This window comes from Halichoeres trimaculatus, unplaced genomic scaffold, assembly GCF_033239565.1.
Source record: "Halichoeres trimaculatus isolate MK-OKI-2021-1 unplaced genomic scaffold, fHalTri1.1 fHalTri1_scaffold_6, whole genome shotgun sequence".
In the NCBI taxonomy this organism is placed as follows: Eukaryota; Metazoa; Chordata; class Actinopteri; order Labriformes; family Labridae; genus Halichoeres; species Halichoeres trimaculatus.
In genome coordinates this window covers 22243978-22267953 of record NW_027437184.1, presented here as the reverse complement: position 1 = coordinate 22267953, position 23976 = coordinate 22243978, and the positions used below count along the sequence as shown (strand labels likewise).

At 40.6% G+C, this 23976-nt stretch overlaps 1 protein-coding gene across 4 annotated transcripts in view; it reads right to left on the bottom strand.

Annotated features, from left to right (window-relative positions):
* Positions 1–23599, bottom strand: part of LOC141791337 (actin-binding LIM protein 3-like) — a 52773-nt gene extending 29174 nt beyond the window's left edge. For 2 of the 4 annotated variants that reach the window (XM_074671702.1, XM_074671704.1), the window contains exons 1-4: positions 23136–23599; positions 17494–17664; positions 4231–4414; positions 87–199 (exon numbers count right to left, since the gene is read on the bottom strand). In XM_074671702.1, coding sequence (XP_074527803.1) covers positions 87–199; positions 4231–4414; positions 17494–17664; positions 23136–23154 — 487 coding nt within the window. In that variant the 5' untranslated portion in view covers positions 23155–23599. The remainder of the gene's footprint in view (positions 1–86; positions 200–4230; positions 4415–17493; positions 17665–23135) is intronic. The other 2 variants (XM_074671705.1, XM_074671703.1) reach the window with 1 other exon arrangement.
* Between the last annotated feature and the right edge of the window lie 377 nt (positions 23600–23976).

The following is a 23976-nucleotide window of genomic DNA, read 5'->3' as shown; positions in this document are numbered from 1 at the left end:
GCCAGGTTATAGTGAAAGTATGAGTATGGCTTAGTTTCCATGTGCATATATTTCAGTGTGTGTGTGTGAGTGAGTGTGTGTCTTACAGCTTGGTCCGTGGACCTTGACGGGCTTGTCGCTGTTCAGAGTGTGTGAGCACTGCTGACACACACACTTCTTCCCGCAGAAGGTCACCCTGTCTCCAATTGGGAATGGACTCCTGAGAACACACACAGGATTTATGAGTAAAGTAATGCTGCTATGGTGGTGCAAATATTACACTTTGAGTTAGTCCAGCCAGATCAACAAATCTGCATGTGTGTGAGCTCTTATCCTTGAGTACTGCAGCAGTTACCTGTGCAGTTTCCATTTTAAACAAGTAGCAATAAAAATAGCTGGTGTTATTGGTTCAGATTCTGAATAGAAGTGGGCTGCAGTTTTCACAAGTTGAAAAACTAATATTTCACAAACAAACACTCATATTCCTACAAGTTCTGCCAAACAGCTGTTTACATGTGGGTGGTAAACTGTATCTTTTGTCCACTTTTCCAGTTTATATTATACCTTTTTTATTTAAAGTAGGAGAAAGTTCAAACGGCTCTAAAATCCTTAAACATTTAACCTGTTTCTCTCTGTATAATAAGCCTGCAGCTAATTCCCGCCCTCAAACACAGTGAGCCAATCACAGTGCTTGTAGCCCTTTCCATACAATCAGACGTTCTCTGCCTCGACGACCATTGAAATGCATGACAGGAAGTCAGTTTTTTGTTTGCTTTATGAAGTTTTTTTGAGATTTTGAGTTTTAAAATGTTCAAACACTGTCATGCAACTCTGACTCTAGGTTTCCTGAGAGGCTGGGCAGCAGGGTGTATTTTTTCCTCTTTTTTAGCAACAACTCAACTGTGAAAAGTGTCTTCTCTGTATAAAGTTGAGCGGTAGATCCCAACATTAACTCAGTGTTAATAAAAAATAATGTCTACATCTGTTCTAAGGTAAGCTGACATCGTATTTGAGGCAACAAACATTTTTGTCACTTTGCTGAAAAGAAATATAAAGTTATCTTTAACATCTCCAAAGTTAGCCAAAGTTAGCCTTATGTTAGCTCCTAGCTGCATTGTTCATCATGGCTCTTTGTTTGTTGGAAGTCTATTGGCCTATTTGATTCTATCTGTTGTTCATCACTGTTAGCTGTTGTACAAAGGGCTCTAGTTAAACTAACATTAGCTTATGCAGCATAGCTTCATTAACCGATCTGTAGCTGAAATATAGAAAAAGGTTGGCACGTTGTGCTGAATGTTCCAATGTACTGTGGCACCAAACTAACAGAGAGACTTTCTTATTTTTTTTGTATTCTGTGGTGGTGATAGTGATTGCAATGAGATGAGGTTTATCACATTTGCACTGGGACCTGTGGATCCTGGTTTGTAACTGAGGCTTTTTACCGACCTTATAAAATGATTAATAAAGAAGTAGTAGTTTAGACCCTTTTGGTGACTTCTTGATGATATGTGATCTTTTTGTCTCCAAAAATCATCAATAGAATCCTACAAAATGTCTCCTGCTGTGACACCTACCATAGCCCCTGCCACTAAAAGGATCATTGTCTGAGTGAAAGGGGGCGTGACTTAGCCATAGGTCAGTTAATAAACACTTTTATTGCAATGATGAAGGCACACATTCAATACACTCTCCAGCTCTTTAGCATGCTGAATGTCTTTCCACATCTAAAAGTTTCTCTCTCTGAACTATTTCAGAGTGCTTGTTGAGGTATTTTCCTCAAAGCTTCCACTAAATCTCATTTGAGAGAGACACAATTTTATTCAATATGCTGACACAGCAGCTTTCAAGATGAATACAATTCATTCGCTATTTCAGCACACTGTGTCCTCATTCAATAGAGCGATCAAGCGCGCACACACACAGAACTCAGTCCAAAAACTCTGAACATAAGCAAAGTGAAACTCAATGATCCGTCCCTCCCACTCTGAGTGACAGTTAGACTTTTTATGAAGTATAACATATGCTGCTCAACGGCCACACTTATCTTAGAGTCACTTATTAGACCAGTTCTGAGTCAACTTAGAAATAATCCTTTACTATATTAACATCATACCATATACAATATGATGAGTAAAGACACCAGAGACAAACTTATCGAAGGAGAAAAGCAAAATGGTTCTCCAAAATCAGTTCAAATAAAATACTGAAATCTCATTTTGCATGAGATTAAGACAATTTAGTTTATAATAATATAGTGCCCAGTACACCAGACTGAATGACTTCATCTCTTTCTACCGCTTAAGTCTAGTTTTGCTCATATTCACTTTTATTTATGATTAAGCTTTTTGACATTTCACCGGGGACAGAAAGTGTTTTCTATAAGATGTTAACTTATGTAGCTTTAAAAAGGTTTCTGCCTTATTTTCCTTCCAGGATCTCCAGCTCTGTTGTGATTTAAACTGTTCACAGTGGGATCGAACAAAGACATACACTCTTTCTCTGTACCTGAGCTTTTGACAACATTTATCAAAGAAAAGTTGTACATATTGGGGATGCACCAATATGCAAATTTAGGCTAATACCAATCTCTGATATTCATACTGCTGTTATGGCCAATAAATGATATTTACCGATATCAATATTGGTTAAAAAAAAAAACAAAAACAATCTGAGATGATGTGTCCGACCATGAAGAGGATCAAAGGATGGAGCGCCCGAGAGCGCCCGTTCTTCTTAGGTAGTTTTGGTGTTTACATAGTCATAGAAAAAATTTTATTTGGGTCTTGGAAGATTGTTTAAGATGCTCTGAAAACAGCCGGCAGCTAATGAGTAAATATCGGCCCACTTTTACACATCGACCGATAGGGCTGAACAATTAATCGCATTAAAACCGGCATCACAATGTAATAGAATGCAATGTGATAGAATGCAAAGACTGCAATTTAAAATAAATAAATAAATATACATATATATATATATATATATACATATATGTGTGTGTGTGTGTAGGAAATAAAGCAACTTGTGCTCCTTCTTTCTTAAACCCAGCAAAAGTCAATATACTGGTATTTCTGGCAAAAGTTGATCTTTATATTTCATATTATTGTTCATACCAGACCTATTGTTCTGCAGTGCTTTGTTCCTTCTCTGATTTTATTAAAAGTAATCAATGATAGTTATAATACATGTCAAATAGACTTTGAGTTAAATCGATCAGTCAATATTTCACTGTGATTGTAGTTGTAGTTGTGACTGTAGTTATATAAAGATATGTTATTTATATCATTTCATACATCAACTCATGCATCAATTCATCTCATTTCATTACAACACGCAGGCCTGGCCTACAGGAAAGAGCTGTTTATATGTTGACAGTATCCTTTGCTGTGTTGGTCTTACCAAAGAATAATTTATTGCTTGTGTTTAGTGAGTAATGCAGAAGATCAAACATCCCCCACAAAAATTGCATGCTAAATCCCAATCTCAATATTTGCCCAAAAAAATCGCAATTAGATTATTTTCCAAAATCGTTCAGCCCTATCGGGCGATACCGATATTGATACTGATATATCGATAAACATTTCCCTTAATATTCTGTTATCACAACAACAGGTGATCCTTGTTGACAGTGTGATAAAACTATCTCTTAAAACTAAGATAAAGGAGAATGACAGCAGCAGCAATCAGCTGCACATTAAAAAAGTGGCATGATAAAGTTTATAGTGAGCTGGAGATGTCACAGTTCAATTAGTGCATCAGCAGTAGAGTTGTATCAAAAGATCTCTCTGATCACCTGCAGGGCATGTACAAGTTGCTGAAAGTGATCAGACACCTGGTAAGAGAGTGGGATGGTGTGAGTCACAGTCTGCAGACGGCAAACTTAAAATGAAAGTAAACTTGTGCAGCTGAAGGGTTCCCTCCCATGGCTCATGAACTGTAGGTATGTTTGGGAAACAGTGTCACCGTGTTTAAAAGCAAAGGGCCACCCAGGGTTTACAAGAAGTCATTAGAAAGTACAACAGTGCACAGCTCACTGAGAGGATCTAATTAGTTCCTCTTGTTTTAGCACTCACAAGTTTCAAATAAAGCTGTGCTGAGAGGATCCTTGAGGACACAACACTGCAGGTGTAAACTCCTTCTGTAACCATGACTCAAACTCTAACAATAAATCATATTTTATGACTCTTCCTCAGTAGATTATTCTGGATTAGCAGGCCCAGAAATGTAAGATGCTGTGGCCCATTTCCTGACCTGCAGATGCTGCAGATGAAGCAGTGTGGGTGGTACGTTCTCCCCAGTGCAGACACCACCTCTCCTGTGATGTACTGCTCACAGCTGTCACACTGGGTCCCGTAGAGCCGCTGGTAGTCGTCTGTGCAGATGTACTCACCGGAGTGGTGGAAGAAGCCTGAGCGCACCAGATCACAGCCGCACACTGCAGAGGAAGGAGAGGAAACACAGAGTCAGCTCAGATATATAAGGACGTTGAGTGACTTAAAGCAACAAATTAGGACGTTATATTCGTTATGTTTTAGTTATATATTACTGATTATTTCAGTCTTAAAATGTGATACATCTCTGCTTTGGCTGTAAACAGTTTTTATCCAGTGTTGATCCTGATTTGAGTGTTGTAAATACAATAGACTGTAATTTGTTTGTGTGCATGTGTGACAGTAGTGAGGGTGAGGGGCTGTTAAGAGTGCAGTCTGTTGTCCTTTTGACCTTAAAAGGGTTAATACTCTAATCTGGTTTTGAGGATTAGGGCAGTCACTGTCTAATCTGTTAAATTATACAGTATGTTATGGTTATCCGTGCCGACAAAAACAAACACTGTGTATTTTTACCTGTATAAAAAAAGATTTCTTGTATTTTTGCATGTGTCTAACTGTAGATTACACACATGTGCATACATAATGTAAACATTAACATGTATGGAGACAGTGTTGTGGGATACAGGCATGTCCAAGCAAAAAGACACACGCATGCATACAGATACGCCCGCTGTGTTTAGCATATCTACTGACAGCATGATGTATGGCTTTTATTTATTTAGCAAATGCAAAGCCTCTCAGCCAAATGATTGCTTCAGGTCCAGCTGTGCTGAGGGTGAGGGGGCTGCTGATAAGCTGGTTGGTTAGACAGTTCAAAAGTAGCTGAGCGATGATTTGCTCCAGTTATCAGAGAGGTGGGGGCTTGTTGTTGTTTCCCGTCAATTGATTTTTCAGAGACCTCAGTATGAGACATTCTAGGAAATAAAACACCACACCACACCTGTTCATTTGAGAAATAATTACAGAGCCAATATTAAATAATCAAACTTGTAAATTTAAAAAAAACATTGCATTTGATGTTCTCCAAAATATATAAAAAAATTAAAGTCACAAGTTTAAAAGAAGCTAACATTTTTCAGAATTTATGTCTTTAATCTCAAAAACACTGAACTTCATCTCCCATTAATTTCATTTTTTTTTATTTTGCTGCTTCATATTTCTTTCCCTATTTGACCATTAAACACATATTGGCTCATTATGCAACAACTGAAATGAAATTTTATCACCACATCTCCAAAATGAATGAAATCACTGCTGGTTTGTGTTAGCGCCAGACTTTATTGATTCACCTCAACAGACGCCAAAATAAGCAGTATCTGTTCCTCCAGCAGCAGACGTTTAAACATCAGCATAGAGTAGTACCATTATAAAACCCTGAAATTAAACATCTGAATGGAAGCCCGCGGATCAAGACACCTGACAGTGAATTGAAAGTCTGGCCTCTAATCAAGCTAATGGCTCTTAACCTGGAGGAGTAAATGGATCTCATCTGATCCAAGCCAGCGTGTTAAGTGGTTCACAGAGAGGCAGAGAGGGAGGGAGGGAGGGGATGAAGAGCGGGAGAGACTGTGAGCTACTGCAGCAGGACAAGCAGTGCAGCTGCCTAATGTGTGTCCACTGGAGTAAACCTGGGTACACAGAGACAGTAAAGCAACACCTAAGTGAGCAGCGGCTTTATAACTTGATAAAAGTCTGAAGACAAACATACAAATCATTTAATTTCAAAAAGAGGGATTTTAGGATGGACCATATTATGTCATTATAACTTTCAATTCCCCTATTTCTACTTGACACCTGAATTTCCTTTCAGGGATAAATAAAGTACATTCTATTCTCTTCTATTAAAACACTGGTTTGCTCTTACATACTTTAGGTGTTGACACGTCACTGCTGTTGATTGAACATTTTGATCTGGGAACAATAAATTGGATCCTAAACTGCTGCTTTTGCAAAACAGTACAGAGAGCAGAGTATGAAGCTTTGCAGGTAGTTTAACATGTTACAGGAGACTTTCAGAAGATATGGGGGAAAATCTAAAGTGCAGAGTAATAAATAAATGTGGACACACAGTGGGACCTGAAAAGCTCTAACACTTAGTTTGTTTGGGTCACAGGAGGGTATCGGCTCAGAAATGTGTTTTTGCCATTAAGTGCATCCTTCCAGAAAAGAAGCAGAGGAAGGATTTGAGAACATGCTCTGACTGATGATTCACTCTCCTGTTTGTTGTGAGAACTGTTGGGACTTAACGTGACAAAATAGATTTATTTATCGTAAATATCAAGTTAAAAGAGGAATTTACGTTTTTGTTTGAACATACTCTGGATTAGAGCCCGACCGATATGGGATTTTTGGAGCCGATGGCGATACCGATACTGGGGGAAAAAGAAGCCGATATCTGATAAATCGACTGATATCTGATATATCGGCTGATATATGTAATAAATTCATTAATATACACAGGATAAATACTGTATATGAACACAAATTATGTCTAGCTATTGAAAAGTTTCATCTTTCATTTAATGCATGGGACTAAACTAGATTTTAAGTCACAATGTTGCTGCTTTCAAAAGATGCAATAAATACAATTAGAACAAAATACATTGAAACATTTTCAAAAATTATTTCAACGAAGACAATATTTTGTTCATTTATAAGTCCAGGTTAATCCTGCATGGCATTATGAAGTGAGACTCTTAGTGTGTCCCAAATCGCATACTTCCATACTGTGTACTCAAAATGTTCAAATTGAGTGTACTAAGCATACTACATACTTACTGGCTTAGTGTGCAAATTTTGAGGGTGTAGTGCTGTCCCAAATCGCATACTGCCGAGCGCCATACTTACTGGGAATGATGACATGATGTCGACCTCTTCTTCTTCTACATCTAATTGTGACAGTTTCCGCCAAACACCGCCACTATTTGCCAGCAAATTTTCAAAGCCTTTTCAGTAGTATATTAAACACAGCTAATAACACGATCAGCGGTGTAGAGTTTATTAATGGGGGTTGGTGCAGATGACTGAAGCTACCGAGAGAGCTATGCGGGGCGCTGCGGCAGTTAAAATACATCCACAAATTAAATGTCTGAGTGGAGCTTCTGGTCATGTATTCACTGTGCAGGGTCTAACCCGCTTGTTATTATATTTACCTGGTTCACTGGGTAATGCTAGGGTCCCGGTAACTGTTAGCCCAATGAGCTTTAGCATTCGAGATAGCTGTTAGCTAAACTAGCAATAGCACAGCCCAGTGTTTCTCAATCCTGGTCCTGGGGACCCCCTGCCCTGCATGTTTTAGATGTTACCTCACTCCAGCACACCTGATTCAAATGAATGGCTCGTTATCAGGCTCGAGCAGAGCTTGATGACGAGCTGATCATTTGAATCAGGTGTGCTGGAGTCGGGTAACATCTAAAACATGCAGGGCAGGGGGTCCCCAGGACCAGATTTGAGAAGCACTGGCATAGCCTATCATTCGCAGAACAAAACAAACAAAAACCAGTTACACCACATACACAACGTCAACAGCTGATGGTGCTTGGTGGAAACAACACGTGTAAAAACAACATCAATAAGTTACATTTATACATGCTGCCAGAGGAGGAAATGAGTGCGTTAAGTGTCCACAGCTGCATACTCAAAATCTGGGCCTATTTGAGTACATCATCCTGGTACTTTTGCATACTCATTTTTCGCATACTGTAGAAAATCCCCAGACTATCCCTTTACCCACCAGGAGAGGAAAACTGCAGCCACACCCACATTTCCTATTTCCTGGTGTGTGGCACCAGGAGGCTATAAAGCCCTCCCCTTACCTGCACTCTTCCTTTCCCCACCAGACAGAGAAGGACAAAGGACGGTGGAGATTCCCAAAATGTTTGACTGTTAGATGCAAAGTGAGTTTTGATTCTGCTGTGACTAGTTTGGCTTTATTCATTATTTCAGTTATGTATTAGTATTTATGTTGCATGTTAGACTAATACTACCTAAGTTGAAGATTAATGTTTTGATAGGCATTTGTTTGGTCTGATACCCTTTTTACTCTGTTTCTTTGTCAGATATCAGCTCAAACTTTGTGAATAAACGATGAAATGGATTCCTGACTATGCTCCTCTGTCCTAACCGACACACCGTTGAGTTTTGAGTTATCCCCCCAAACCAGCCAACCTCTCTCATGAAAATATTCTTCACATACTATGCATACTGTTTTTCATTTTGACGCAGTATACTCAAAATTTTGAGTATTTGAGTATGGAAGTATACGATTTGGGACGCACTATCTGTGTAGTAGCCTTATATTAATTAACACACAGGAGCAGGAGCAACAGAATCTGTGCGGAGCAAAAATTTTTATAAGCAGCTACATTTTGGCTGACGCTGATTAATCGGTGACAGGCTATAATCGGGCCGGCCAAATTAATCGGCCGGCCAGATTAATCGGTCGGGCTCTACTCTGGAGGCCTTATGTTGTATCAATAGGACTTCATTACCCAAAATGCTGTGAGAGGGAGGCAATATACGGGGAAAAAAAATCCAGTTCAAAAGGTTGTGCTCATCGAATCTGTAAACCCTTTTCATCAGTCAAGAATTATGATCACTTTGGTCCATACTGACATCTTGTCATTTTGAAAGTAGTTTATAAGAGCAACAACGCTAACAGCGGAAAGAAAGAAAGACAGAAAGAAAGAAAGAAAGAAAGAAAGAAAGAAAGAAAGAAAGAAAGAAAGAAAGAAAGAAAGAAAGAAAGAAAGAAAAATCCTCCATATATTTCTTAACATATTCTTTCAGAGACAACTTACTCCAAAGAGAAAATTCTTTTCAAACCAGAAGTTTTCACATGCATTATGTACAAGCTCAACATTATATCCAAAAAAGTTCCCAACACTCATTTGAAGTGCTTGTTGTTTCTGCTAAATAAGGTTACTTTCATTTATTTTCTTCCCTCTCAGTGTATCTGAAGTCAAGTTATTCAAATTCAAAAAAGAACTAGGACAACATTGCCAGCACAAGAAACACAACAGAGTGTTTTCATTTTCCTGTCTCCTCTGCCTCTGATATAGTATTCTTGTCATGGCGAAGCTGCTGTTGCACAACTTTAAGTGTCAGCCTGACCTTATCCTCTCGACTTGAGAGTAAATCTGTTCACTGTGGAAGACTTATACTTGCTGTATGTGCTGTACACACACAATGCATGTAAAGACACAAAAGTCTGTGTAATGTATGTTTGAAAAGTCAGTGATTTAATCTTTCCTAAGCATGGGCTTAGAGCACTTTTGTATATCAGTACATTAGAAGAGTAACATATATGCAGCACACAGGTCTGTCTCATCTTTTCTCACCCTCTGGTAGCATGCACATGTTTATCCCTGCCTAAATGAAAAGCTGTTAGGGCAGGATAAAACAGGACAGAGCAGGAGCTGTTCAGACTTGGCCTCTCCTCAGGGACATTTGGTTTATTTAGACTTCCAATCACAGGCCATTTTCTGTAAACCGTGCAGACAAACCAAGAACTATTTGTGAGATTTACACCGGCTCTTCTTGTTGATGCTGGAGGTGAAATGCAAAGAGCAAGGGTCAAAATCGAACCACCAGCTTCAGGGACCACAGTGCACAGTCAAACCACTGAGCTTAACTGGTGCAACTACAATTTCACCAAGAGAAAATGCTCAAGCTGATGTTAGCATTGTGTGCAAAGGGGATCTGTTAGCATGGCTTCAGACTCTATCCACTGTTGGTGCATTGTTGGTAGGGCTGCACGATTATCGCAATTGCAATCGCAATCGCAATGTCAGCACATGCAATTACGTAATCGCAAAAGAGGTTATCGCAATCGCAATCGCAATGTCAGCACATGAAATTCAGATTTTTCTCCATAATAACCAAGCAAGTCTGTAGACTCATGACACAACTTTTTTTATTAAATCGCAAGCACAATCGCAATCGCAATATTGTCCACCTAATCGCAGATCGCACTTTTTCCCCAAATCGTGCAGCACTAATTGGTGGTAGATGAATAGTTTCCCGTTTTGATATACATGTTCCTCTCTGAACAGATTGTCTTACACCCAGACGCATCACTCTCCAAACTCCCATGAGCAGTTTGCAGAAAGGACCTACAGTTCCTCGATAATGAGCATGGGCCCACAACTCAGATGGAAATTTCTCCAAAAATCGTTAAACCTGTCAGTACTTTCATTAAAAGTGTGAGAAAAAATGTCTGAGCCAACATAATTTCATTAAGCTTTCATTTTGCAGATTTACAGTGTAATTATAATAGAAGAGGCAGGAAAGGCCACAGGAGAGAACTCCCAGAATCTAAATGAGTGTGTGTCGCTCTGCTGCCATCCATTACCTCCTTCTGTCACATGACATTTCACTCTTTCAGGGACAGTCAGGACAAATCTTCCCGCCTGCTGCCTGAACATGCTGACTGAAGCTTTATGTTCGAACGAGCCCGAGGAGTTGTCAGCTGGCTCCACAGGATTCCTGCTAAGACAGACCTTGTGACCTCACCCTGACTTCACCTGTTGCCCCAAACTGAGGGTTTACTCCTCTGCTGCTCTGTGTGCTGAATCAGCGACAGCAGGAGCAGGAGGATAAGGACACATTAGAGTTCAGCTAATGCTACTGTGGGAAAGTTTCACTGTGTGGTCACTTTGGTGACCAGTGTGGTCAAAGGGATACCTCTGTGGGATGTAAACTGCCTCATTTGACTCATTGGCAGCAACTAAGGTCAATAAAACTCAATGTGCAGAGCTTTTTACCTCCACCAAGGAGGTTATGTTTTTGGGAGAGTTTGTCTCCGGACAACTTAACTCAAAAACTAACAAACTGATCTTGATGAAATTTTCAGGAAATGTTCAAAATGGGATAAGGAAGAAGTGATTAAATTTTGGAGGTGATCTGGATCACCATCTAGATCCAAGATTTTTTATCATTGTGAAATAGGGCCATTTTCACCATATGTGTACATAACTCCACCATAAATGGTCGGATTGCTTTGCAAAACAATACCAGACAAGGTCATGACAATATCTGACAGATGTTTAAGTACGATCCAAATCCTGGCAATACTTTGGATACTAAAATCCAGAATATGAAATATGTACTGGGTCATCATTATTTTCATCACTGTCAGGTAACAAATTAGTAGCAGACAGTCTTCCTGGTGTAAAAACTGACATTATGAGAAGTTTGTGTTACATATTGATAAAATAATGCCAAATTTAAACAATCAATATATTTCATTTGTATAAGGCTAGCTTTCTGGATTTGATCCCAGCTAAAAATTGAAATATTGTGCCAACGATAAATCATTTAGACCTTGGAGAATAAAAAGTAGGCCGTTGAAGAAAGCTCTGAGAAATATATTCCAGGTCAGAACTAAATAAAATAAAATGAAAGCAATAAATTATTTTCTCCCTTTATTCCAACACCACTTTTTACTTGGGTTTCACAGCTGTCCCCTGGGTTTCTTGTCTTCCCATGTGGGTTAGATTCAGGACGCAGGGTCAGCTGCAGTTCGATGGAGCCACTGGAAGTATTCAAACACTTTTCTTCTGCATCTGTTAACAGTGATTTGTAGCCGATAAGACTGAAGAGCTTCAGGTCTGGACACACATACAAAACATACAACACACACACACAAACACAACTGGCAGAAAGAAAACAGATAATGATTTCTTAGTTTACTGCCAGCAGCACAAGCAAAGGGTCGAGGGACTGAGAGGAAAAAAAAGATTCAAAAACAAGAGGGATGCAAATGAAGATGGATTGAAGAAAAGACGGCTCCTGGAGGCCTGGTACAAATGTTGACGGTGTCATCTTTCTAATTCGGCCTCCAGACACAAAAGAGCACACACAAAAACACCAGCACACTGACCCACTATGCAAATGCACATGCAAAGACTTGCACACAAAAGATGGTACACAACAGAGCTGATACAGCTGTTACAGCTTCACATTTTGTCCTTGAAGTCTCTGCTGAAGAGAGAGGCTGGCCAGCCGTGACTGTGTGTACGGCTGAGAGTACGCTAATACTGATAAACTGCACTGGATCCTGCTCTTGGTGCGCCTCATGCTGAAATATAAACTTGTTACAAACAAAAGTGGGTCAGGCTTTGCAGTAAGCTGTTCTCTGGACGAAGAATCATACAAGTCTGTTTTATATTCGGCTAAGAAGGTGAAGACCCTGAAGTTGTAAATCCTTAAAATTAATTAGTGTGCACCTGTTGTACATTTTGTTTAAAGTGATTCTGTTATACTAGATTTAAATATGGGACACACAGCCTCTCATGTATGGCTGCCTTTGGAAATGTTTAATGGTACAGTTAACAGACTGTTTGGGGTGTTTGATTTCAGAAGCTGAAAGGTCAAAGAGGATGTACATGGTTCAGTAGTCTGGTGCAAAAGCCAAGAGGAGGAGGGAGGGATTATTTTGGACATGAGGCTAAGACGAGACGGGGTGAGAGGAGATGAAAGGCAAGACAGGAGTCAAGGGAGAGATTAGAGGAGGAGGGAGGAGAGTGCATCACATGTGAGGAGAAAGGGAAGAAGACAGCAAAGTGAGGGAGATGAGGATGAAGAGGCAGACAGAGGGGTGGACCCAGAGGAGGTATCAACGAGGAGATCGATCTGTCCATCCAACGCGCGTCTACCGTCCTGTCACTGTCTACCCTCATCTATTCATCAACATGGGATGGATTTCTCTGCTGTAGCTCCTCTGCATTTGGATGAGTGCGATGAGAAGGAACAGAGAGATCAGAGAGGAGGAGGGGGGTCCTAAACCAGTCGACTGAACCAGCAGCCAACAGTGGCACAAATACAACACACAACATGGCTGGACTGCACTGAAAGAAAACGAGGCTTCTAGTCATTTTGATGAGTTATGGCTGAGAATCTGCAAACCCAGCAGGACACGGGGCCAACACTCCAAAAGTGGCATCATTTGCCTTTAAATGGGGCCAAATTCACAAGTGTGTTCCATATTTTATGGGAGATTTTATGAGAGCGGAAGATATTTGCAGAGCTGCATTTTTTTCTAATGAGGGATTAGCCTGTTTAAACACACTGTCGGTACGCGTTTTTTCCTTCTTCACATTTCTGTGAAGAAAATAACTGTATGAAAAGCATCCAATTGGTTTGAGGCGGTTTGCTTTACTATGATGATAAATGATGGATCACACCAAAATAAACACGTAAGTGACTTGCTATGAAATCTGCCTCCACACATTTTTTAATCAAGTTTTCAGTTTACATGTTTAAAGAGGGGCAATTGTGAATTCCTACATTTTAAACATTGATGTGAAAAAATAACGCTGGATGTTCACGCTTAACTGATGCAGATTTTCAAACCTTCAACCTTCAAACCTCTACATATTTGTATGTTTTAATGAAGTGTTTAGAACAGTCCATTAAAAAAATAGCACAAGATCGTCATGACGTCTTCACAAGATCTTCACGAGATCTTCACAAGATCTTCACTTGACTTGCTAAAATGATGACATCATCATGGGGGTCTCCTAACTGGTTCATAACACTTTGGAGGCGGGTCTCAAACACTGAGGTATGCCCATAGACACGCCCTCAACAGGCCTCTTACAAGCTGATCAATCAGAAAGAAGTGGGTTTGTGGAGCAGGGAGCCTTAAAGACACAGTAGTAATAGCAAAGTATGTGCAATATGTCTATAATGTGTAATTTCTGTAATGAGCATGAGTCTGTATGTGCAATACTGGTGATGTGCAAGTTTGTGTTGTTTGTTTTATCAGATTGTGGAGACTTGTAAGCAGCAGGCCAGTCCAAAACAAATTTCACTTGGGGGACAATAAAGAATGTCGTATCGTATCGTATCGTATCGTATCGTATTGTATCGTATCGTATCGTATCGTATAGCATCGCATTGTATCGTATCGTATCGTATCGTATCGTATCGTATCGTATCGTATCGTATCGTATCGTATCGTGTCGCATCCCATCGCATCCCATCGCATCCCAATCGCATCGCATCGCATCGTATCATTCTGCTCAGACTCTGGCACCAGATGCGCAAGATGCCGGCACAGGGGATATTTTGGTTTCACTTCTGTATAGTGGAGGGACATGGACATGTGTCGCCCATCTTTATACACTATCAGTTATTCTAAAATGTGAAAGAATATTATTTTAACTAAATTCCTTTAACTTACTACATTCTGGTCACTGGGTGAAGTTTGACTGTTCTACCTTAACACTGCATGTCCACATGTGTCCAGAGCTGGTTTTCATTGACAAGCAGCCGGCCTGGCCTGTGAAACTCAGTGGTCCCAGCCTCATCAATTTGGACACACACAGTTTGCTGCAGTGTTAATTAACAGAATTTAAAGCACCTGAAGAAGAGTCTGATTAAAAAGTAAAGCCCCTGTATCTCAGCTCTCTGAGTCAGTGCTCAAAAATTGCTTTTTATCCAATCATATTACACAGCTAAATCACATCTTGTAACAGTAAACAGCACTATCATTCTGTCATCTCATCTCTCTGTGTATCCGCTTCCATTCATCGTTTATCCAAATTCTCCCCTCCTGCTCCCTCCTTTCAGTCTCAAATAGCCTCTCTAATATGAGATTACACTGTTACCAAACAAAGACACATTGTGACTCTCTCTCTGTCATTCACAGCTGTAGACAAAGACTGTGAGAGAGAGGGACAGTTCAGGGGAGCTAAGAGGAGGAAAAACACCCATTAGCTTTAAGTCATTAAACTTAGCCTGTGAGACCAGTTGTCCAGAAGAATAAATACTCTCATATCAAACAACACTGCAAACAGTAAATCAAGGCAGCGTTGTAAAAGACGAAACAAGCAAACAGACTGTACTCAGATGAACAAGCAACCCAAGCTGTTATTTCTAAGATCTGCACAGAGCAACATTTCCTAAAAACAAATCAAGCCAGAAAAATCTTCTTCTTTGGTTATGAGAGATAACAGGAGATGCTCCAGGCACATCAAACTGAGAAACAGAGTGGTCATGATGTCTGGGAACGTGTAGGTCTCAGCGAGTGAAAGGTGGTTAGTTGGTTGGGGTCTGACTACGCACTGGAAAACCTGCTGACCACACTGCTAAGCTAGCTGCTGACTCCAGACCTCTATTTGTGAGCTCTGTTCCACCTGCTCATCAGTGGAGCTCAGATATGCAAAGACACACAAGTTCTGACACTATGCGTCTTCACACACAGCCAACCGCACACATGGACACAGAATGTGGACGAATTCAACTGAGCTGGGATGAGATTTAGAGCTGGGAGACTCTGAAAGATCAAAGATGTCTCTACCCTCTGCTCTATGTGCAGGTGTCTCATGTCAACTTCTGTTTGAAGTGACACTGATGTCCAATTACAGTGGCTGGCATGTCACTGCATGTTTCGCAAGTATGAAACAGTTTGATTTTTATCCTGATAAAGTTCAGTTCTATTTATAACAATGAAGACAGGGACTGCTATTGATTTCATTGAGCTGGTTCCTTTTTGTCTGAGTCCTGAGTCCATGTTACTCTGTGTATGGATGAAGAATGAAAGAGTGTGTTTCCACAGTTTGTGTCCATGTGAGGAGGTGTTCGCAGCCACTGAATATACTGGTACTTTATTTAATTTTGTTAATGAATTTAAAAATGGACCAGTGCTTATATGGCCATTTTCTAGCCTTCCTGACAACTCAAAGTGCTTTACACTTCTGACCTCTTTCAACCATCCACACCACATTCACACACCGTCAGGACCATGAGTTTTATCTTACAGATTCATACCAACCGCACATCACTGACCAACAATTGGAGTAACTTGGAGTTCATTGTCTTGATTATAGACACTGAAGCTAGGAATTGAACCTCAGACTCCCAATTGAGAGATGATGACTCTACAACTGAGTCACTGCTACTACTTATAAAGCAAATTTGCTTTCCAATCAAGCACAGTGATGTGGTCGTTTCACCAGCTTTTGGTTATTCTGGCAGCGTGGGCAGGAACCAAGTCCTACTTGACAATCCTCTGGGCAGGGGTCTGCAACCTATACTATCAAAGGAGCTCATCTCACCTGTATAAGAGTCATTCTGGAGCCACAAAATCTATTTTACCTTCACATTAAAGACAATTTAGTCAAAATGCATTGAAAAATTCAATTTTTTTTTAATTATGAAACTGCAGAACTACAAAAAGAATACTTGAACTTGATAAAATATGTTTTATATATATATATATATATATATATATATATATATATATATATATAATGCAACTCATTTTAACAATATTTTTTAAAGCTACAGGGAGCAACTGCCAAAGAGTCAAAGAGCTGCGCAGGGCTCCAAAGCCACAGGTTGCAGACCCCTGCCTTAGAGGCTGCAGTTATCCCCGTTGCTTGTGCATCTTTCACTAATACTATTCTGACAATACTGTCATTGTCAAATCGACATTAAGCAGCAACCTCTAGTCTAAAAAATATGAGGCAATGCAGGGAGTGATAAGATCTGTAGTCCATGGGTGCATGCTTGGCTCCATAAGTATGAGAAACGTCATATGCTCCGAGCCAAAAAGATGATTTCTATGCCAGAAATAAATGTTTAAAGCCTGGAACAAAAATCTCTCCCATTTGAATTGATAATTTCTGTAATGGCACATACTGTACGGGAGATGAATTTCTTTCCAACTCTTCAGTTTTCAACATATTACGATCATGAGTTCAGCCAATCAGAGGCATGGCTCAGCTCATGTGACTGACCGGTCCAGCCCCATTTCAATATGGCTGCTGTCAACAATTTGCTATAAAACCCTGTTTCAGAAACAGACGGGAGACTACGTCTGTTTATTAACTGTGTAGTCAGCTGTGTTCATCATGATATAACTGACTGAATAAAACTTAGAGACGTGTACTGGCTCATAAAACCTTTGCATGTGTTTCAAGGTAAATGGAGGAGCACAGTGTGACATCACTGGTTCACAGTTCTGAACTTTTTCATGATTTTATCAAATAACTTGGAGGTTTTGTAAACTGTATACTGTAATCATCAGAAGTGAATGAAAAAAATCTTGAAATATTTCAGTCTGTGTGTAATAAATCTGCATACTGAGTTTCACTTTTAGATTGAACTACTAAAACTAAATTTTCAAATATTTTCTAATCTATTGAGATAAAACTGTAACTGAAGATAGTTTTACCTTGGCAGGTGAAGCAGTGAACATGGAAGTGGGTTTTTTTGACACGCACCACCTCCCCACGACAAACCTCCCCGCAGCGCTCGCACACAATGGGTGAGTTTCCCCGGCTGGAGAGAGGAGAGCTGCTGCTGCTGTTGTTGTTTCCTCCATAAAGACCTGAATGGTACTGAACTGAGAAGAAGAAGAAGAAGAAGAAGAAGAAGAAGAAGAAGAAGAAGAAGAAGAAGAAGAAGAAGAAGAGAGGAGAGAGGATCAAACACATGCTGTAGTCATTCTGATGTCTTTGTTTTTGTTTTTTTAAATGCATTCAAAAATCTGATCAAAGTGTGACAAACACAGTGAACCAGTGACCTGAAGACAATAAGGGATGAGATGCGTTCATTTGTCATCTTGTCACAGGGATGTGTGACAGAAACGTCTATGAATAATGTATTGAAAAGAGCTGCTCAGGTATGCTTTATCTATATACACATACACTCACCGACCACTTTATTAGGCGCACCTGTCCAACTGCTCATTAATGCAAATTTCTAAGCAGCCAATCACATGGCAGCAACTCACTGCATTAGGCATGTAGACATGGTCAAGACGATCTGCTTAAGTGACTTTGAACGTGGCATGGTCGTTGGTGCCAGATGGGCTGGTCTGAGTATTTCAGAAACTGCTGATCTACTGGGATTTTAAACACACAACCATCTCTAAGGTTTACAGAGAATGGTCCCAAAAAGAGAAAATATCCAGTGAGCAGCAGTTCTGTGGGACAAAATGTCTTGTTGATGCCAGAGGTCAGAGGAGAATGGACAGACTGGTTTGAGCTGATAGAAAGACAACAGTAACTCAAATAACCACTGGTTACAGCCGAGGTCTACAGAAGAGCATCTCTGAATGCACAACACGTTCAGCAGCACAAGACCACAATGGGTGACCCTCCTGTCAGCTAAGAACAGGAAACTGAGGCTACAATTCACACAGGCTCACCAATACTGGACAACAGAAGATTGGAAAAATGTTGCCTGGTCTGATGAGTCTGGATTTCTGCTCCACATTCAGATGGTAGGGTCAGAATTTGGCGTCAACAACATGAAAGCATGGATCCATCCTGCCTTGTATCAACGGTTCAGGCTGCTGCTGGTGGTGTAATGGTGTGGGGGATATTTTCTTGGCTCACTTTGGGCCCCTTAGCACCCACTGAGTATGGTTTAAAGTCCACAGCCTACCTGAGTATTGTTGCTGACCATGTCCATCCCTTTATGAGCACAGTGTACCCATCTTCTGATGGCTACTTCCAGCAGGATAACGCTCCATGTCATAAAGCTGGAATCATCTCAGACTGGTTTCTTCAACATGACAATGAGTTCCCTGTACTCAAATGGCCTCCACAGTCCCCAGATCTCAATTCAATAGAGCACCTTTGGGATGTGGTGGAACAGGAGATTCTCATCATGGATGTTCAGCCGACAAATCTGCAGCAACTGTGTGATGCTATCATGTCAATATGGACCAAACTCTTGAGGAATGTTTCCAGTACCTTGTTGATCTATGACATGAAGGATTAAGGCAGTTCTGAAGGCAAAAGGGGGTCCAACCCGGTACTAACAAGGTGTATCTAATAAAGTGGCCGGTGAGTGTAGAGGGTAAAAAATAATAGCCACAGGCTGACTGAATATAACCCAAGCAGTTGTTAGGATGCAGATTGTTTTCCCCATGGGGAAAAGTCTATTCTGACTTTTGATAGCTGTGGTCTTTATTGCCACAAATAGTATTGCAAACAATTCTCACGTATCAGTGCTCTACAATCAGCCAAATAGATGATGTGTGTAAAAAGGTTCAGAGCAAATGAATGAGTATTTTGTCAAGGAGATCATCCTGTGTTACACTCATTCATTACAAGGTAGAGGCTTAAGAGAGAGACAGACAGACAGATAAACTGACAGATAGACAGGCAGGCAGACATCTTGCTTTGACTCAGCTTGATGGAGTTATTCAAGGATAGTAAAATACATATTAACTCTCCAACAGGTTTCTGCTAACAGCACTGGACTTTTAGTGTACTGCAGATTTAAAACTGTCTTTATTTCCCTGAATTAGGATTAAAGAGGACAGTACTCTGACAATCCTGTTGCACTATAAATTGCAACATGTGTGCATGACAAAAGAGCTTTAATTTTTAATATTGAAATAGACATGCTGAACATCTCACACACACACAACCAGAGAGGAAAAAAGGGAACAGTGGAGCTCTTTTGAGGATTACACCTTCATCCTCGATTATGAAACTGGTCAAATCCCTCTTAGAGACACAAGTCCTTTCTTTATGCTGCATGAAACACACACACACACACTAACACACCTCTCTGCTTCTGTCAAGTCAGGGCACAAAGGCAACAAAGCAGAAAATGAAACTGAAAAGATGTTTGATAATACTGATTTTGTTTTTCATTGGGAAGTGCACTGAACAAATCAGAGCAACAGTTGCAAAGTTTCCTACTGAACTCAATTAAACTGCAGTTTTGTGCAGCATCATAGCGTATTATGCAACTGCAGCACACACACACACACACACACACACACACACACACACACACACACACACACACACACACACACACACACACACACACACACACACACACACACACACACACATGGACACACAAACCAAAACAAACACACACCATGCCGGTAGGTTAAGCTGATGACAGCAGGAGAGAGACGGAGAGTGTAGTGTTTCTATAAATGTTTTCAGGAAAAAAAAAGAAAGCTGGAACACAAATGTTTCCCAACAAATAGTATCATCAGTGTGTGAGTGTGTGTGTGTGTGTGAGTGTGTGTGTTGGGGAGAGAGGGAGAGAAGGAGAACCACAGAAGCTGGCACTGCTTCTATAGCCAGATGGCAGCAGGAGGACTGAAACCACAGACATAGAAAGATCTGAGCCACCTGTGTGTGTGTGTGTGTGTGTGTGTGTGTGTGTGTGTGTGTGTGTGTGTGTGTGTGTGTGTGTGTGTGTGTGTGTGTGTGTGTGTGTGTGTGTGTGTGTGTGTGTGTGTGTGTGAGAGAAAATGAAAAATGTGTTATTTTTGTGCGCATGTGTTATTTTTAGTAGGTTTTAATACTGAATGCTCTATTTAATGGATTGATTAAGGTGATACCATGCAGTTTGTGTATAGAGATGTATCTGTTGTGACTTTTTGTATTTTTTCTGTCACAGCTGACACCAGCTGTCAGGTTATGCTCTGTGCACAAACTATCTAAAACAGCAGCTCCCTACTTTGCAGACTCCTCACCTTTCGAAATAAAATCAAGCTATCCCTCAACCCATGATTGCATGAAGCAAGCTTCCACTAAAGGTTAAGGGACCAATCAGGAAATAACTCACTTTCTTTTAATATTTAATTCTATCATTCACACATAATCACCTCTGCCAAGGAGGTTATGTTTTGGGGAGAGTTTGTCTGTTTGTAATTTTGGAGCTGATCTGGATCACCGTATGGTTTCAGGATTTTTTTTAAAGGATTCTTTATCATTGTGAGATAGGGCCAGTTTCGCCAAATGTGTATATAACTCCACGATAAATGGTCTGATTGCTTTGCAAAACAATGAAAGATAAGGTCACAGATGTAAAAGTACGATTCAGATCCTGGCAAAATTCTGGGAACTAAGATCCAGAATATGAAATAAGTAGTGGGTCATCATAATTTTTAACACTGTCAGGTAACAAATTATCGTAGCAAGAGGATAAGGACACATTAGAGTTCAGCTAATGCTACTGTGGGAAAGTTTCACTTTGTGGTCACTTTGGTGACCAGTGTGGTCAAAGGGATACCTTTGTGGGATGTAAACTGCCTCATTTGACTCATTGGCAGCAACTAAGGTCAAGTAAACTCAATGTGCAGAGCTTTTTACCCCCACCAAGGAGGTTATGTTTTTGGGAGAGTTTGTCTGTGAAAAACTTAACTCAAAAACTAACGAACTGATCTTGATGAAATTTTCAGGAAATGTTCAAAATGGGATAAGGAAAAACGTATTAAATTTTGGACGTGATCTGGATCACCGTCTGGATCCAGGATTTTTTAAAGGATTCTTTATCATTGTGAGATAGGGCCATTTTCACCATATGTGTGCATAACCCACCATTAATGGTCGGATTGCTTTACAAAACAATACAAGACAAGGTCAACATTATTTCTGACAGATGTTAAAGAACGATCCAGATCCTGGAAATATTCTGGATACTAAGATCTGGAATATGTAATAAGTGCTGGGTCATCATAACTTTCAACACTTGCAGGTAACAAATTATTTTACAAAAATGCAACTAACACCAAATTGTAGCAGACAGTCTGCTGAAAGGGAGTATAACATTAAAGTAGGAATAAAGTGTTGCATGACAATCACAATATGCTTGGTGGAGGTCTGCGCACTCTGAGTGCTTTTCTAGTTCTTGTAGTTATGAGTCCCTCACCCCCAGAATCAGGTCCAGGTTAAAAAATGGTTACTTTTTCAGGTCAAATTTTATTTATGACTCCAGTTACCAAACATGGAAAAATCATTCGGAGTTAATGGTTTTTCTATGAGATATGAACAATGGCGTACATCAGTAAAACAGTTGCTGACATCAGGTAATTAAGACTGAAAATTTTAACAAAAATAACCAAAGCTCACTTTTACTTTCCTAAAATTCTCTAAAGATGCTTCAGTGTTGGCACTGTTTGCAGGCAGCACACATTATCCCTGACCTTTGACCTTTCTGATGATAAGTAAGAGCAAACCATGCTGGGAATCAAACCAGGCTCTCATCTTGCCAGTGAAAGATTTTCATGGTTACACTCTTGCTCAGCAGTAGCCCTTCAGCACTGCTGGCATGGTTGTAATATATTACAGCGCAGCCCCAATGGAGCCCTTATATAAGGTTAAATACCCCCTGAAGTGAGAGCCATGAAATTGGGGCTTCTGGGAGGTGCAAGCAGCTGCATGATGTCTGTGTCATTTCTGCAGTTCCATTTGGATTTTGGGATTTGGTGGTTTCATTTTATTAAAAACCTGCTTGTATGTGGGTCTATGTTTAGACGTAGGCAGATATTAATATGTGGATGGATGGCACAACAAAGACCAGAGCTCTTCTGTTTTCTGTAACCCTGGACTCTCTGAGAAATATCTGTGTAGCTGTTGAAGCTGCTCTGATTTTCATGCTTAACTCAATTTATTGCAACAAGTAGTAATTTCTGCAACCCAAAGTGCAAAATGACATGAAATTGTTGATGTGTTTTTTGTCACATCAACATTCAAAACTATCGTTGTTGTGATTAAGATATTAAAGAGGGCTATCATAAATCAATACACATTATCAGCCTGTTTTTAACCTTCACTGACAGGATGAAATGCAGTGTCAATAAGCAAGTCAAGTGATCAATAATCCCAGTGAAGAGCTGTTTATATCTTCTTCAAGTTAAACCCTCCCAGGACGCTGAGGTATTGATCAGACACGAGCACATTCACAAAATGAACACCCACACGTGCGCCTCAAACACACTTACTCATGTGGGTTAACACACACACACACACACACACACACACACACACACACACACACACACACACACACACACACACACACACACACACACACACACACACTGCTCACCATTTGTCGGTCCACTCATGATTAGGGCTTCATGCAGCAGGACAAACGCTTCAGATGGGTCCAACAATTCCTCTCTGACTTCAAACTCTTCCTGTCTCTCCCTCTCTGTGCCAGTCTATTAAGGGCTTTCCCTGCTCCTCCCGGGAAGCGGATTACACAGCCAGCCGGCAGACTACTGTACCCCTCCACCCAGAGTAAAGACAGGCGCTTCAGCCGGAATTAAAACGGAACTGACTGGTACCATCCTCCTCATCCTCCTCCTCTTCCTCACGCCTTCAGCTTCGACCTCTCCCAGCCAACAAGCCCCGGCAGTCCTCTGGTTCGGCGTCCATCCCTTCCCGAACGGTCAGTGCACTCCCGTGGACGACAAACATGCGTATGTGCTCCGGAGTACGGACTGAAATGCTGCCTGGTGAGTTTGTGAGGCTTTCCACACACTCATAGCAGTCAGCGGCTTTCACCGGGCAGGACCAGCCCCAGACACGGGGCGACAGCGCCGAACAGTGTCCGACTTCAAAACTGCTGGCAACAGTCCCCAAGCGGGTTAAGAGGGGCTTCAAGTCAAGCTACTTAACGAAGCTTGACTTTAAACTCTTAGAGGTCCCTGGTTAATGACACATACCAACCTGGCTTGAGGAGAAAAATCTAGAAGGGTAAAATAAAAAAAAAAAACAAAACTACAATAATATATATGATAATAAAATGAGGTATCCAACAAATGAAGTTACGACCCATCGATGCGGACTATTAACTCAAAGGGAAGGATGAGAAGTTCGTCTCTTTTCAGAGAGCCGCTTCTTTTGACACGGCTCCCAATGAAGAGCCGGCTCTAACGGCCCCA